Source organism: Thamnophis elegans, chromosome 3 (genome assembly GCF_009769535.1).
Source record: "Thamnophis elegans isolate rThaEle1 chromosome 3, rThaEle1.pri, whole genome shotgun sequence".
Classification (NCBI taxonomy): Eukaryota; Metazoa; Chordata; class Lepidosauria; order Squamata; family Colubridae; genus Thamnophis; species Thamnophis elegans.
In genome coordinates this window covers 83,977,898-83,994,196 of record NC_045543.1, presented here as the reverse complement: position 1 = coordinate 83,994,196, position 16,299 = coordinate 83,977,898, and the positions used below count along the sequence as shown (strand labels likewise).

Sequence of the window (16,299 nt, the reverse complement as noted above, 5' to 3'; positions counted from 1 at the left end):
CGGGGGGGGGAATAATAAAAACAACTTGGTTGCATAAGTGTGCACGCCCTTAAATGAAGCACCTTTTGATTTTATGACATTGTCTTTTGGGGTAAGAGCCTATCAGCATGACACATCTTAGCTTTAGAATCTTTGCCCACTCTTCCTTACAAAAGCACTCTAAATCTGTTAGATTGCGAGGGCATATCCTGTGCACAGCCCTCTTCAGGTCATCCTAGTGTTTTAATTGGATTTAATTTCAGGCTTTGGTTGGGACATTCCAAAACTTATGTTTTCTTCTAGTGAAGCCACTCTTGGAGGTATTCATTCATTTCATTCATTTATTAGACATATACCGCTTCATAGGGCTTTCAGCCCTCTCTAAGCGGTTTACAGATTTTTTTAGCAAATTGAGTCAGCAAATTGCCCCCACAGTCTGGGTCCTCATTTCACCCACCTCGGAAGGATGGAAGGCTGAGTCAACCTTGAGCCGGTGAGATTTGAACCGCTGAACTGCAGATCACAGTCAGCTGAAGTGGCCTGCAGTACTGCACCCTAACCACTGCGCCACCTTGGCTCTTGGTATGCTTGTTGTGTCCTATTGAAAGATGAAATTCCTCTTCATTTTCAGTATTTTAGTAGCCTGAAGGTTTTGTGCTGAAATTGACTCATATTTGGAACTGTTCATAATTCCCCCCATCTTGACTAGAACGCCTTGTTCAAGCAACCCCAAAACATGCTACCACCATGCTTCACTTTGAATATGGGGTACTTTTGATGATGCAGTGGTGTTTTAGTGCCATACGTTTTGGAATTAAAGCCCAAAAGTTCCACCTTGGTCTCATCAGACCATAACACATGCTTTGGTAGACCTGATGTAGTTTTTTTTTGCAAAATGTAACCAGGCTTTGATGTGTGTGGGTTTTTTTATTTTTTAAGAAAAAGGCTTCCATCTTCCCACACAGCCCAGACATATGAAGGAGACCTTTGTGTCATGTTGTACATAACCAGTACTTGCGAGAACTTCCTACAGCCCTTTAATGTTGCCTCTTGGCAGTTTCTCTGCTCAGTTATCGGTTTTTCATAGATTTTGGAGGAACATCCAATTGTTGGTAAGGTCACTGTTGTGCCATATTTTCTACCCTTCTGTTGACTTGACACCTTCCAACAATGAAATAACTTTGGTGCTTTATAAGCTCTTTGCAGATCATAGCTTTTGCTGTAAATCGTACTAGAACAGCTTTATATGGCCTTAATTGATGGCAACTACATACCAGAGGTGGGTTGCTCCCAGTTCGGGAGAATCGCTAGTGGTAATTGGGCGTGGGTTGCTGAACCAGTAGTGATGGCTGGCTGGCCACGCCCCTGAACCAACTCGCTTGGATGCTCATCCTGCCTCGCCTTCCCCAGATGCATCCACACAACTGCCTCCTCCTGCCTACACATAGGTAAACAGCATTCGCACTAGCAAGAGCAAGGAACAGTCAAAATACAAAGAGTAAAGAGATGTAGAATCTGTCTAAAGTTTCTCAAGGATATATATTCTATCCAGGATCAGAACATAAAACAAAAATGGATAGTTCCTTTTGAAGTTTTTTTTTGTCCAAGAGTATGATGATAAGTATCAGCAGTAACATCGAGCCAAACTTTATGAGTGGAACTTTAATATTTGATCAGAGGCAAACAGACAGAAGGACCAATGAATTTGTTTTCTTTACAAATGAATTCTTATGCATATCAAAACAAAACAGTTTCTTTTATTGCATTGTATTTTCAGAGTGGCCAAGCATGTTATGAAACGTTCCAACACCATTCATAAAAATGACTTACAGATAATATACAATAAAATAAAAAACAAAAAACTGTTTCAACAATGTACGTATCAAATCAGCTTCAGCAGAACATTACACAAACCATTTTAAAACAGCAGTTATTCCAGCTGTTTAGGAGGACTGAATGAAATTGCTTCTGATATGAGTACTTTTGACCAAGAGTTTTCTGTCCTTTTTCAGCACAACATAAAGGAGATTCTCCAAGCAAATTATAATTTATCTGTTCTCCTAAACAAGTTTCACTACTGGGAAATATCTATGAGGAGAAAAATCAAATTCTGGAGGAACCTGGAAAAATAAATATATACATATTAGTGTTAATTTAAAATAGCTTTTCAGAATTTTGTCATTCCAAGTGAATTTTTAAAATATCAAGTATACCAGAAAAATTCCAAAAGGATAGGTGAGAGGAAAAGATTGACATGTTATGAAATTTAAAGAAAATTCAGTGAAGCTGCTTCTGAATAATCATATACTCTTCACTTATTCTTTGTAACTGTAGAAATATGTCCCATTAACATTTATTTATTTATTTATTTATTTAATTAATTAATTAATTGGTTTGTATGCCGCCCACTCTCGAGAGACTCAGGGCGGCTTACAGGTAAAAAAGGAAGGGGGGACACACAAAAAATAAAAAAACATTAAAAATTCCACAACATTCATAACTTAGGATGGGGCTGGATAAATCAACAGCCCCAGGTCTGCTGGAACAACCAGGTCTTGGTCGCTTTGCGGAAGGCCGGAAGGGTAGTAAGGGTCCGGATCTCAACGGGGAGATTGTTCCATAGGGCCGGAGCAGCTACAGAGAAGGCCCTCCCCTGGGGAGTCGCCAGCCGACATTGACCGGCAGATGGAATCCGGAGGAGGCCTAGTCTGTGCGATCTTATAGGTCTCTGGGAGGTAACTGGCAGGAGGCAGTCTCTCAGGTAGCCAGGTCCGATACCATGTAGGGCTTTAAAAGTAACGACTAGCACCTTGAAGCGTGTCCGGAGACCAATGGGAAGCCAGTACAGCTCGCAGAGGATAGGTGTAATGTGGGTGTACCTAGGTACACCCACTATCGCTCGTGCGGCTGCATTCTGGACTAACTGAAGTCTTCGAACACTCTTCAGGGGCAGCCCCATGTAGAGCGCGTTACAGTAATCCAGTCTTGAGGTGACGAGGGCGTGAGTGACTATCCGAAGGGCCTCCCGGTCCAGATAGGGTCGCAATTGGTGCAGCAGGCGAACCTGGGCAAAGGCTCCCTGGTCACAGCCGACAAGTGATGTTCTAGCATCAGCTGCGGATCCAGGAGGACTCCCAAATTGCGAACCTTCTCTGAGGGGCGTATAATTTCACCCCCCAGGCTAAGAGATGGAATAGCTGGACCATCCTTGGGAGGGAGCATCAATAGCCACTCAGTCTTGTCGGGATTGAGTGCAAGCTTGTTCGTTCCCATCCAGACCCTGACAGCCTCCAGGCACTGGCACATCACTTCTACCGCTTCGCTGAGTTGGCACGGGGCAGACAGATACAATTGGGTATCGTCCGCGTATTGGTGGTATTTAATCCCGTCCCGGCGTATGATCTCACCCAGCGGCTTCATGTAGATGTTAAATAGGAGGGGGGACAGGACCGAACCCCGCGGCACCCCATAATGGAGGGGCCTAGGGGTCGATCTCTGCCCTCCAACCAACACTGACTGCGACCTGTCTGAGAAGTAGAAGGAGAACCACTGATGGACGGTGCCTCCCACCTCTTGCAACCGTCGCAGAAGGATACCATGGTCGATGGTATCGAAGGCCGCTGAGAGGTCAAGAAGCACTAGGATAGAGGAGTGACCTCTATCCCTGGCTCACCAGAGATCATCGATCAGCGCGACCAAAGCAGTTTCTGTGCTGTAATCAGGCCTGAAACCCGACTGAAAGGAATCCAGATAATCGGTTTCATCCAAGGTCCGTTGGAGTTGAAAGGCCACCACTTTTTCAACAACCTTCCCTACAAAGGGGAGGTTGGAGACTGGACGATAGTTACTCAAAATGGCTGGGTCCAGAGAAGGTTTCTTCAGGAGGGGTCTCACCACTGCATCCTTTAGGAGATGCGGGAAGGATCCCTCCTGGAGAGAGGTGTTAACTATCGTCTGGAGCCAGCCACGTGTCACCTCCCTGCTGGTCGAGACCAGCCAGGAGGGGCACGAGTCCAGTATACAGGTGGAGGCACTCACCGCTCCCATGGCCTTGTCCACTTCCTCAGGAGCGACAAGTTGAAACTCGCTCCATAAAATCCGCTCAAGACCTTCCCCCGGTACCGTGCAATTGGAGTCCAGATCCGTCCGAATCCGAGCGACTTTATCCGTTAGAAACTGAACAAATTCCTCAGCTCTACCCTGTAAAGGGTCGTCCGCATCCCTCCTTTTCAAGAGGGAGCGGGCTATTCTAAACAAGGCGGCTGGGCGCGATTCAGCGGATGCAATAAGAGCGGAAAAATGCACACATTTTGCCGCCCGTATTGCCACGAGATAGGTCCTGATATAGGCTCTCATCAGTGCTCGGTCAGATTCAGAGTTACTAGCCCTCCAGCGGCGCTCTAGGCGTCTCTTTTGGCGCTTCATCTCCCGGAGTTCCTCGGTGAACCAAGGAACCCTTGGAGAGGCCGTAAAGGCGCAATCCGGTTTAGAGCCCCCGCCGCCACTGTATTCCAAGCAGCGACTAAGGACTCTACCGGACTGTGGACGAGAGCGACAGGTATTTCTCCAAGCGCTGTCTGAAATCCCATAGAGTCCATCAGGCATCTGGGGCAGAACCACCTAATCGGTTCCCCCTCCCTACAGTGGGGGATTGGTTTCCGAAAGTCAAGCCTTAGTAGGAAGTGATCAGACCATGACAAGGGCAAGATCTTAATGCCCTTCAAATCTAGATCACGTCTCCACTGCTCCGAGAGAAATACGAGGTCAAGCGGTGTGACCCGCTGAGTGAGCCGGACCCCGAATTACTTGGGTCAAGTCCATGGCTGTCATGGAAGCCATGAACTCCTGCGCCCCATCAGAGTGTTCACCGAGCGAAGGCAGGTTGAAACTTTAAATCATCACATGTAACTTGAGTACCTCAATCAGACATGAACTTGCAACACTGATACTTTTGCAATGGGTACTTTAGTATTACATAGTAAAAGTCATGGAAGAGGGCTTTTCATCCACACCAAAGGTGTCAAACTGGCAGCCGATGGGCCAGATATGTCACACGCAGGCCATACCCACCCCAGCTCCACGAATGGCAAAAATGTCACAAAATGTCATGTAAGGACAATGTGACACCATAGTTTGATACCCACGATCTACACTATACACCACAAATATGTTCCTGGCCAGGCCCCAAACCTCCATTACAGATGTCCCAAAGGTGTTTTTTTAATAGGCAACTGGACTTTCTGGTTTTTTCTTTGAAGACGTTTCACTTCTCATACCAAGAAGCTTTTTTAGCTCTCAATGAGAAGCGAAACATCTTCAAAGAAAAACCAGAAAGTGCAGTTACTTCTTGAAAAAGCAGCTTTGGGACAACCATGACCTGGATGACTGAGAATCTCCATTATAGATGTTTCAGATTTCTGCTGGATACAGTTCAATATGACTGGCCCCATTTGACAGATTTCAGTTTGTTTCCCATGGCAACTGCTTTAATTTAACTGCAATTTGCTTACTTTAGAATCCTTTTTGTGACCTCCTGCCAGCAGCTTCATAACAACAATATTTGGCTTGGCAACTTTAAGAATTCGGTTGACCTAGACAGAAATAGTCAAGTTTCATATTATGTGTGCATAGTTAAGAGACCAGTTGCAAAGAAGACTTAATAATCCTCCTTGCAGTTTTTATATTTATTTCTCCATAATGGCTTATTTATTAACTCAATTGTATATTAACAAATGTGCTTTCCAAATATATTGTTCTAATGTATAAGTAATAAGCACAGTGACATGCTTTCCAAATATTGACAATATTCCAGGATATATTGCAGCATTCTGGGGAAGCATGAAAAATGCCAGGCTGTTGTCAACATCTTTTAAAAGATGGACTTCTTTCCATATTCAGAAATGATCAAATTCTCTGATTCTTTTTAAGTAAACCACTAGCAAAGTTACAAAACAAGAGGATGCAGAGCAGATTTCTGACTAATTAACAGAAAAGAACTAGTAGGTAAAGCAATAAACACTGTAATAACTAGAATTTTAAATCTGGGGAGCAGTTCTATTTATAATGATTTCCCTGGCCATTTTTCTTTATTATGAAATTATATTACATTGTTAACACAGTTGAACTGATTTTTCTTGTTAAATTAATTTTTAATAATTTTTAAAATTATTTTAATTATTTTTTAAAAAATATTGAAGATTATGCAGAAACTGCCCCTATGGAAAAGAGCTGAACTGTAACATCAGCAACATCATTCTATAAACTGCTAGAGTTAATATTAAATAGTGTTTATAAACTTAATTCTTCTAAGACCTTTACAGGTTCCATCATAAAATATCAAGCAATTAAGTCTCCAAAAACTTCAGATATTTAAGGACAGTAGCATATTTCACACAAAAGAGTTTATGCTTGCAGAGATATGTAGACAATCTGCATTTGCCTCCCTTCAGTGGATTTTGAATATCATAAGCAAGTTTCAATTTATTCTCTCTCTCTCTCTCTCAGATGTTTACCTCATGATCTGGGTTAGAGATATTCTCCAGTATCATTTTAGCTTGCTGGAAGTGTTTGCTAGCAGCCATGTAGAGATCAGAAGACTGAGGCGGAGGAGTGTATTTGTTTAGATCAGACATTTCCTAAACATTAAATAATAAATATTATTTAAAATTGAAGCAATAAAATATCCTTATACATTCAAAAATATAAATTGAGGTTTGATGAAAAGAAACAGCATACAGAACCCTTTTAATTATTAATTCATATATAATTTTATAATTACTTCTGGTATTGTAAAGACTAACAAATTATACTTTTCAAGACCACTAACACGGCATGCAAAATCCTTTTTCCTATTTTAAAGGCAGGCTTGGGATGTGACTTGATGTAAACCACTGTTACTTGCCTTCATTCCAAGAAAAAGAAATATATACCGCCAGGAACAATTGCTTGTGAGGACGAAATTATTAACAAAAATTGTGACAAATTAGTTTTAAAAAAATATTAAAGTAAAACATGTAAATAACATGGATTTAATGTGAGTCACCTTGAATTGCAAATAGTGCACAGGAGGTGGTGTGATGACACTGTTGAATGGGGCAAATCGATGTTCATATCGAACTTGTTCACTATCAAGTTCAAATTTTGGCTTCCTCACTTTACCATCCATGTCAAAAGCAATCATAGTCTTCAGGAAAATGCAAAGTAAAAGCAGCTTGTTACAACAACAGCAATGGAAATGTTAATATATGTACATACTACTTAGAAATAATAGGAAAAATGGTTTGTATTTCTGATTATAACTGCATATGATTCTTGACATTCCACCCTAGTAATTATCTCTTGAAATATCATTCATAACTGTATCACTGGAATTAAATGGAACTAGCTCTTTCATACTACTAACAGATGACTATGCTAGTGAAATGTACAAATAAACTTTAGATGGTCCAAGATGTGGTAGCCCAACTGCTATTGGTTACAAGGAGGTTTAGCAATTTAAACCTTGTTCGTTAGATTGCTTGTTGGATTAGTTACTAAAAATTGCCAGGTCCAACTCAAAGTGCTTATGCTAAAGCCCTAGATCAGGTGTCCAACGTTGGCAATTTAAGACTTGTGGACTTCGAATCCTAGAATTCCCCAGCAAATTTGGGTATACAAATGTGCCCTTTATAGATCTGTATTTTTAAAAAAGTTATTGAATTACATAATGTGTAATACATCACCTTGTACATTCCAGCACACATATTTTGATAGGCTTGGCTCATTGTAATCTCTCTGCTCAGAGGACGAGCTGTAAAAGTTATGCATAGAAAAACATGATCATAAAATTGTGCTAACTTCTAAAATATTTTTAAAAACCTGCATAATCTGAAAAATGAGGCAGATCTCATAAGTATATGTATTATTTTATAGAATTTGCAATGACCCTACTACAGAAATTAACTGTGAGACACCCATGCTAAACATTCTCTCAAAAAGGCCACTTTCTAATATACTGCTGACTGAAAAATAGTAATAATGGAAAAATATTTTTGTTTATTTATAAATCATTTGAGTTGTAAACAATTAAAACTATACAAACGGGGGGGGGGCTACTTTTTTCTTCTAATGATAAAAGCAAGCTACATTGCTTGACAAATGAATTATGAAAACTGGAAAGATTATTCAATGGGAAAATGCAATTAGTGAAAAGAGAAGTTCAAATTTCTAAACTTATTCAAGAATAAAATAAGAAATTAAGATCATATTCCATTATTATTATTATTATTATTATTATTATTATTATTATTATTATTAAATTGTATCACAGCGGCCAGTTGTTTCGCCGGATTTGGCATTGGTTACTAGTCGGGCCCCACCCAGGGGCCTAGGACGTCGTAACGTATTTTCGTAATATGCGTGCAGATCCAAGCAGTGCGGCTTTTTGCATTTGACTGGTGGTGATTTTGTCAATTTTTAACTGTTTTAAATGTAATTCCAGTGCTTTTGGAATAGCACCCAGTGTGCCAATTACCACTGGAATTACCACTGCTGGTTTGTGCCATAGTCGTTGAATTTCGATTTTTAAGTCCTGGTATCTTGCGATTTTTTCATGTTCCTTCTCGGCGACCCTGCTATCACCTGGTATTGTAATATCTATGATTGTAACCTTGTTTTTCTCAACCAGTGTGATGTCTGGTGTATTATGCGCCAGTATTTTGTCGGTTTGTATACGGAAATCCCACAAGATCTTGACTATCTGATTTTCGGTGACTTTTTCAGGCTGATGTTCCCACCAGTTTGTTGCTGTTTTAATATTAAAATTTTTGCACAAATTCCAATGGATCATTTGCGCTACTGAATTGTGCCGCAATTTATAATCAGTCTGTGCGATTTTTTTACAGCAGCTGAGTATGTGATCAACAGTTTCATCAGCTTCTTTGCAAAGTCTGCATTTGGCATCATCAGAGGATTTTTTGATTTTGGCCTTAATGGCATTTGTGCGGATAGCTTGTTCTTGCGCAGCCAGGATTAGTGACTCTGTTTCTTTCTTTAATGTACCTGTTGTTAACCATAACCAAGTTTGTTCACTGTCCACTTTATCTTTTATTTTTTCCAGAAATTGGCCATGCAGTGCTTTGTTCTGCCAACTCTCCATTCTTGATTTTATCACATCTTTTCTGTATTCTTGTTTCGTCTGTTGGGCCTTCAGTAGATTTTTTTTCTTTACTTCGATTAATAGATGTTCTTGACTTTCTTTTAAATAATCAGCCAGTGCATGTTTTTCTTCTTCAACTGTTTGCTTCACTTGTAATAATCCTCTGCCCCCTGATTTTCGGGGCAGGTATAGTCTATCAGTATCACCACGTGGATGTAAACTGTAGTGCATTGTCATTAGTTTCCTGGTTTTTCGGTCCAAAAGGTCCAAATCAGCTTGTGTCCAGTTAACTATACCAGCTGTGTATCTTATAACTGGTATTGCCCAGGTATTTATGGCCTTGATTGTATTTCCACCATTCAATTTAGATTTCAAAATTTTCCTAACTCTGTTGGTGTACTCTCGCCTGACAATAGTTTTTACTTCTCAATGCTTGATGTGATTCAACTGCAGAATGCCTAAGTATTTGTAGGCTTCATTTTCTTTGCATTTAATTAATTGGCCATTGGGCATTTCAATTCCCTCACATGCAGTGATTTTGCCCCTTTTTATGGATACAGTGGCACATTTTTCCATGCCAAACTGCATTGAAATATCGGTGCTGAATACTCGGACTGTGTTTGTCAATGATTGGATTTCTATTTCTGACTTTCCATAGAGTTTCAAATCATCCATATATAGTAAATGCGAAATTTTTTCAGCTTCTTTGGCTGTTTGGTAGCCTAATTTCATTTTTTTAAAGATTACTGATAGTGGGATCATTGCGATGATGAAGAGAAGAGGTGAAAGTGAATCACCCTGGAAAATTCCTCGCTTGATATTAACCATTCCGTAGATCTCATTCCCTACTGCCAACTCAGTTCTCCATTGTTTCATCGCCTTTTCAGTAAAGGATGTAATATTTTTGCTAATGCCAGTTGTTTCTAAGCATTTTATGATCCAACTATGTGGCAGTGAGTCAAATGCCTTTTTGTAATCAATCCAGACCATATTCAAGTTCGTTTTTCTTTTCTTACAATTTTCTAATATCATTTTATCAATTAGAAGCTGATCTTTTGTGCCCCTGCTCCTTCTTTTGTTGCCTTTTTGCTCTACTGGCAAGATGTTGTTTGTTTATTATTATTATTATTATTGTTGTTGTTGTTGTTGTTGTTTAATTTATTTTACAATGTCTATGCTATGAGTATTATGTCATTTTATTTAGATTTTATTGAAGAATGAGTTTGGAGATAATGAAATTGCTTATTTGGAAGAATGTATATAATTTAGATTTTGATGGCTCCATATAGCTGAACTTTCAAAAGGCAACCATAAGTTCAGATGTCATAAAAGAAGCCTGAAACAAAACAATGAAGCGTTTGCAAGACCTGTCTCAAAACTATACCTTTTTTCTTTTTCTTTGTTTTTTTATTACTCCGGCCTTTCTGTTGTTCTTCCATTATTCTTTCTTCAGCCATTTGAGAACTATCAGCACGACTGAGTGTCGACATTAGCCATGCATATAGAAATTCAGATAGGTACCTAATATAGAAAGAATACTTAATTTTAGGACATTTACCAATTTTTGATTATTTATTTGTTCATTTATTAATCAAATTTATAAAGGTGTCCATCTCAAGAGAAGTGACTCTTGGCAACGTGCAATTGTCAATAAAAAACAACACACACATTAAAATAAACATTTAAAAATAGAAAAATCAGCATTACAAATGGAGATAATTTAAACTAAAAATATATACAAACCCCAAATAGAGAAAGAAAGAAAGAAAGAAAGAAAGAAAGAAAGAAAGAAAGAAAGAAAGAAAGAAAAAGAAAATATGTACCTCAATACTGGAGCCATTTAAACAAGTCTGCAGTTTCCTGGGACCCCCTGCCCTGATGATATAACAAGGTCTTGAGGGACTTCTAAAATATCAAAAGGGATAGAGCTAACCTAATGTTGAGGGGCAGGAGTGGGGAGAATATTCATAAGGTGGGTGCCACAGTAGACAAAGCCTGCTATCTGGGACCCGCCAGATATGGTTCCCTAGCAGATGGTATCCATAACATGTCTCCTCTGTCAAATCTAATGGGCTGAGGTGATACAACTGGGGAAAGGCGATTTCTCAGATAACTCCGTTTTATACCACAAAGGGCTTTAAGGGTTAAAAGAAGCACCTTCAATCAGTTTGTTTTTATAACCAGTTTTAATTTAGATAAGACTTTAAGTAGGAAAAAATGTAACCATTTGAGAAAATTGTTTATTTTCAAATAAGTTGATAACTAAAATAAAAATCATACTTAGTATTTCCAGACAACTTTATAATTTAAATGTATAGATCCTTCATTGAATCATATTATACACCAGCTATCATTAAATGAATTTCTGTTTTCTTCACTAAAACTGTCCTCTCTTTTCTTTCTCAAAGCAAAGAAGAAAGAAAACTGATCAGCCCAGACTCAAGCATTATTTTATTAAAATTAATATAGTCACACAATAAGATTCTCTCTGACAACTTTAGTTTATTATGAAACTAGCCTAATTTTTCCCCTCATGCCAGATCACCCTCATAGCAGTAGTTGCTAATGGGAGAGAATACTTTCTTGCCATGAAGATCCTCAAACAAACATACCCTAAGAGTCACAAGCCTGTTACATTAACCCTGAATAGGTTGTTAATTCAAATTATCCACATGTAATTTTCAAAATATTAAAAAATAATTAGGAACATCAAAGTTCATGACCAATGTCAATATATTAACAATCTAAGAAAATATATTAACAGAGGGACAGCTGTAGATGTACTATCAGAACTTTGCAAGCACTGATCAGTGTAAGGGCTCCATTGCATGAAGCAATGGACAAATTATGGGGAACTAGAAGTCTTTCAGCTATAGTCATGTGAAAAAGTAACTGAAATGTTTGACTTTTTCAACATATTTGGGCATACAGGTATTTGATCTTCATTCAACAACATTGACAAAAGGGATGTAAGAAACGCATCTTGTAGTCCATTGTGTAATTTAAATGAACATAGACACAAATTTCACCTGTGGAAAAAAATAAATACATCTCTGCATTTGTCACTACCTCACATACCTAAAATTAGAATTTTAAAAAATTAGTATGTGTACCATATATAGGTAAATCTAGGCAAAACCTTAATGAAATCTCAGATGTTTAGTTTGATTCATTATGATGGTATCACCATGCCTAGATCAAAAGAGCTCTCTGAAGCTTTCAGAAAAAATAGGCATTGATGCCTGTGAATCTGGGAAAGGATTTTAAAGATTGCCAAACAACTAGACATCAATCATTTTACTATCTGGAATATCATTTATGAGAGGAGAAGATTTCAAACAACTGCCAACTCATCCAAGTCTCGCTATCCCAGCAAGCTCAGCCCTCGAGCAGAACACAAGACACTGAAGAAGGCCTCTAAGAATCCCAGAATTTCATCACGTGACCCCGAACCAGCTCTCACCACTATTGAAGTCAAACTGCATGTGTCTACCATTAGAAAGAAGCTGCTCAAATTAGAGTTACGTAGGAGGTATATCAAGAGGAAACCTCTACTGTCCAGAAAGGACAGAAGAGGCAAAGATATTGATACAGATAAGTACCAAGAGACACATTTGGTGAAAATACAGCATTTACCAGAAGAACCTGATACCAAGTATAAAGCATAGTGATGGAAATGTTATGGTTTGCTGTATCAGGTCCTGAGCAGTTCACCAACATGGAATCTACTTTTGTATCCAAGGTGCTTGAGGCTAATGGGAAATCACCAGCCAGAAGATGAAAGCTTTAAAGAAAGTGGCAGCAACCATAAACATTCTAGTAAATCCACCAAACTGGCTGAAAAAGAGGAAATGGGAGGGTTTTACTTAAAGCTTGTTTCGGTCAAAAGGGGAAAAAATCTCAGGTTTTGCTTACTTTTTCCACAGAAGAAAATGCTATATCTGTTAAATCTTTATTGAATAAATATTTTCAAAGTCAGTTTTCCATTGGGTTTTTCTGTTCAATTACGTTATATTTTTTGTCTTATGCTGTTTGAATGAAGATAAAACATTGGTATGTCCACAAATGTAAAAAAAGGAAAAATATATATGGCATGTGCTTACTATTTCATATCACTATATGTCTGATGACTCTCTTACATTCACACACAATGAAGACTATATTCCAGTTCCAGCTATCGAAGCTTTAAGACTAACTGCTCTTCAAACAAACTTCAGGCAAATAGAGGCATTACAAAACAAGGAGATCAGTAGTATTTTAGGTAAAGGAATATCTAATGCAAGTATCTCTATAAGCAAAAATAGCTAAGCAGTGTAAAACTCATTAATTTTGCATGATGTTTAGAAAAAAAATAAATTCATTGAAGTATCAAAAATATTGAAGATATCTTTAAATATGAGTAATACACACTTATGGAATCTCTGCCGCATCATGATCAATGGGGGAATACTAATGCAATTGTACCTAAGGAACCTGTTAGACACATATGCTTCACTATATTTATAGTTAGGTCTGGATAGCACACCTTCCTAATTTGCAAGTAATTAACTTCTCTTACCAATATATGTAATAATATTCATGCATACTGTATAGCTCCAATTCGAACCCACTGAGGAGATACTGTATCATAATGCGAAGATTATGATATAGGACCCACGTTCCCAAGCAGGCCAAATGCTGCCTTTGAGGTTCTTGTTTCAAGAGCATACTGTGAAGAGCTGCATCCACTTTCTCTGCCTAATGAAAAAGAAATATTCATCTTAATGCAACGACGAGTGCTGAAATTACACTAACAAAATTCTGACAAATAATTCTAACTAAAAGAGTCAGTTTGGCCTAGTGGTTAAGGCCTCAGGCTAGAAACTGTGGGTTCTAGTCCCACTTTAGACATGAAAGCCAGCTGGGTGACTTTGGGCCAGTCACCCAATCTCGGTCCAACTCACCTCACAGGGTGGTGGTTGTGGGAAAAACAGGAGGAAGAAGGATCTTTATGTATGTTCACCACCTTGAGTTATTTATAAAAATAATAAAGGTGAGATAAATTTTTTTTTAACAAAAATCTAATCCCCCTCCCCATCACCGATGCTTGTATCTGCATTTACACCTACGACCCCAAAACTGTTGTTCTTTCACATCAAAACAAATAACCCAAACATATGCAATAACATGTAAGGATCAAAACAGTTTCATTTAATTTAGGTGTAACATATGTATGAATGATACTAATAAATTGAGCATTTTGTCTTCCATACAATATTACACCTTAGAATTTTATATCATATAATGATTTTTTTCACCTTTGAAACCTATTGAATATTCTAATATTTAATGCTTTGGTATATGATATGATATATCTTAAAACAAACTGATAATACGTTGTCTAAAGTTATTAATAAATATAGCAACATTAGTTACGAAGAAAAAGTTAGTTTGCCCAAATTTAAGGTTTTCCTTAAATCTTATATTCCTAGATATTAACTCTTTTTTAAAGGGCAATGGAAACAGAAAAACATGTATCGGATGTAGCTCTAGGAAGCATAGAGAACAAAAGCATGCTGCTTGAACACTGCAAACTATTCCTAAAGTTCTCACTTCAACAGATCTAAATGTACTTTTAAATAATTCTTATACTGCCAAATGAACTAGAGAGAAAATGCAAGCCATCTTCATGACAGATTTGATAAGGTGATAAGATTTGATACCTGCTTATATTACCTCATCTTGCAAAGTAGCAAATTCTTCAAGAATATGGCCAAGTTTATCTCTCTGCCGAGCTCTATTATGCCCATGAATTTGAATCAAACTGCAAAATGGCTGGAAAAAAAAGGAACCAGTATGTTATATTTGAGACTTTACAGAGGAAATCTTAAGAATTACAATTACAATTATAATAGTAGAGTTGGAGAGGACCTTGGAGGTCTTCTAGTCCAACCCCCTGCCTATGAGGAAACCCTAAACCTACATCAGCTCAGACAAATGGCTATCCAACATTTTCTTAAAGACTTCCAGTGTTGGAGCACTCACAACTTCTGGAGGCAAGCTGTTCCACTGAATAATTGTTTTAACCGTCAGGAAATTTCTCAATTCTTTTTTTTTTAAAAAAAGTTTTTATTTTTAAACAAACATAAAACAAACATAAACACACACAAAGTATAAAAACCCTCCTCCAATTCCTTACAGTGTGTTGATTGGTTACAAAACTTTTGTGCTTCCTCACAATAGTCTTCACTTGCAATTTATATAAAGTCTCATATTATCAATCTAATATATATGTATACAATTATTATGATTATTAAACATTCATTTGACTGTAGCTATTATTACATCCTTTTTATGTAAAGTATTCTAAATTTAAAATAGATTTATATTATGGCATTTCATTACATCATTCTGAAATCATCCAATAGTATTACATCTTTATATTCTATTTTATATAGAATTGTTTATCTTTTATAACAAAGCTTTTCAGCATCCTCTCCATAGTCCTCACTTACAATTTGTGTAAAATTTCATATTATCAATCTAGTGTATATATATGCATTATTATCATTATTAATCATTTATTTGACTATAATATTATTACTTTATTTTATACATAATACTCTAAATTTAACTAAGTTTAATTTAATTTTTATTATAACATTTCATTTCATCATCCTGTGTCCTTCCAGTAGTAGTGCAATCCTATATCTCTTGCCATTTGTAATATTTGTATTCTAATTGTTTTCTTGATAAATCTTATTTGGATTTCTCTTGGCATCTTGTTGTTCATTGCATATCTTGTAAAGACTCGAAACCCTCCATCTATTCCTTCCATCAGCTTGCCTTTAGTTATCACTGATGCTTCTGCCAGAATTTCTCTCATTGTTTCTGCCAGATTTTCTCCCTTTTCTTCTTCCATGTTTTGAGGTTTGAGATAAGAGTTCCAGTTAATCTCTCCTTTCAACATTCCACTCCTATCATTTCCAACCACGCTCAATTTGCTGTCAATATCAATAATTTTCTTATCGCTTTGTTCATATTTTTCTTCAATTTTTTTGAATTCTATCCTCAAATTTCATCATTTTGTAAATATTCTCAGTTCTTCCAACTATTTTTTCTGTTGTTCTATATTCTCCATTCTCTTTTCAATGTTCTCTGTACTTATTTGTACCTTTTGAATTTCTAGCATAATCATTTGTAAT

The 16,299-nt window shown here is 37.5% G+C and overlaps 1 protein-coding gene across 3 annotated transcripts in view; it reads right to left on the bottom strand.

Annotated features, from left to right (window-relative positions):
• Window positions 1–1,626: 1,626 nt before the first annotated feature.
• Window positions 1,627–16,299, bottom strand: part of NAA35 (N-alpha-acetyltransferase 35, NatC auxiliary subunit) — a 36,404-nt gene continuing 21,731 nt past the window's right edge. For all 3 annotated transcript variants that reach the window (XM_032214707.1, XM_032214706.1, XM_032214708.1), the window contains 8 exons: window positions 14,831–14,929; window positions 13,674–13,852; window positions 10,500–10,636; window positions 7,701–7,768; window positions 7,022–7,162; window positions 6,492–6,614; window positions 5,490–5,570; window positions 1,627–2,099 (listed from right to left, as the gene is read on the bottom strand). In XM_032214707.1, coding sequence (XP_032070598.1) covers window positions 2,040–2,099; window positions 5,490–5,570; window positions 6,492–6,614; window positions 7,022–7,162; window positions 7,701–7,768; window positions 10,500–10,636; window positions 13,674–13,852; window positions 14,831–14,929 — 888 coding nt within the window. In that variant the 3' untranslated portion in view covers window positions 1,627–2,039. The remainder of the gene's footprint in view (window positions 2,100–5,489; window positions 5,571–6,491; window positions 6,615–7,021; window positions 7,163–7,700; window positions 7,769–10,499; window positions 10,637–13,673; window positions 13,853–14,830; window positions 14,930–16,299) is intronic.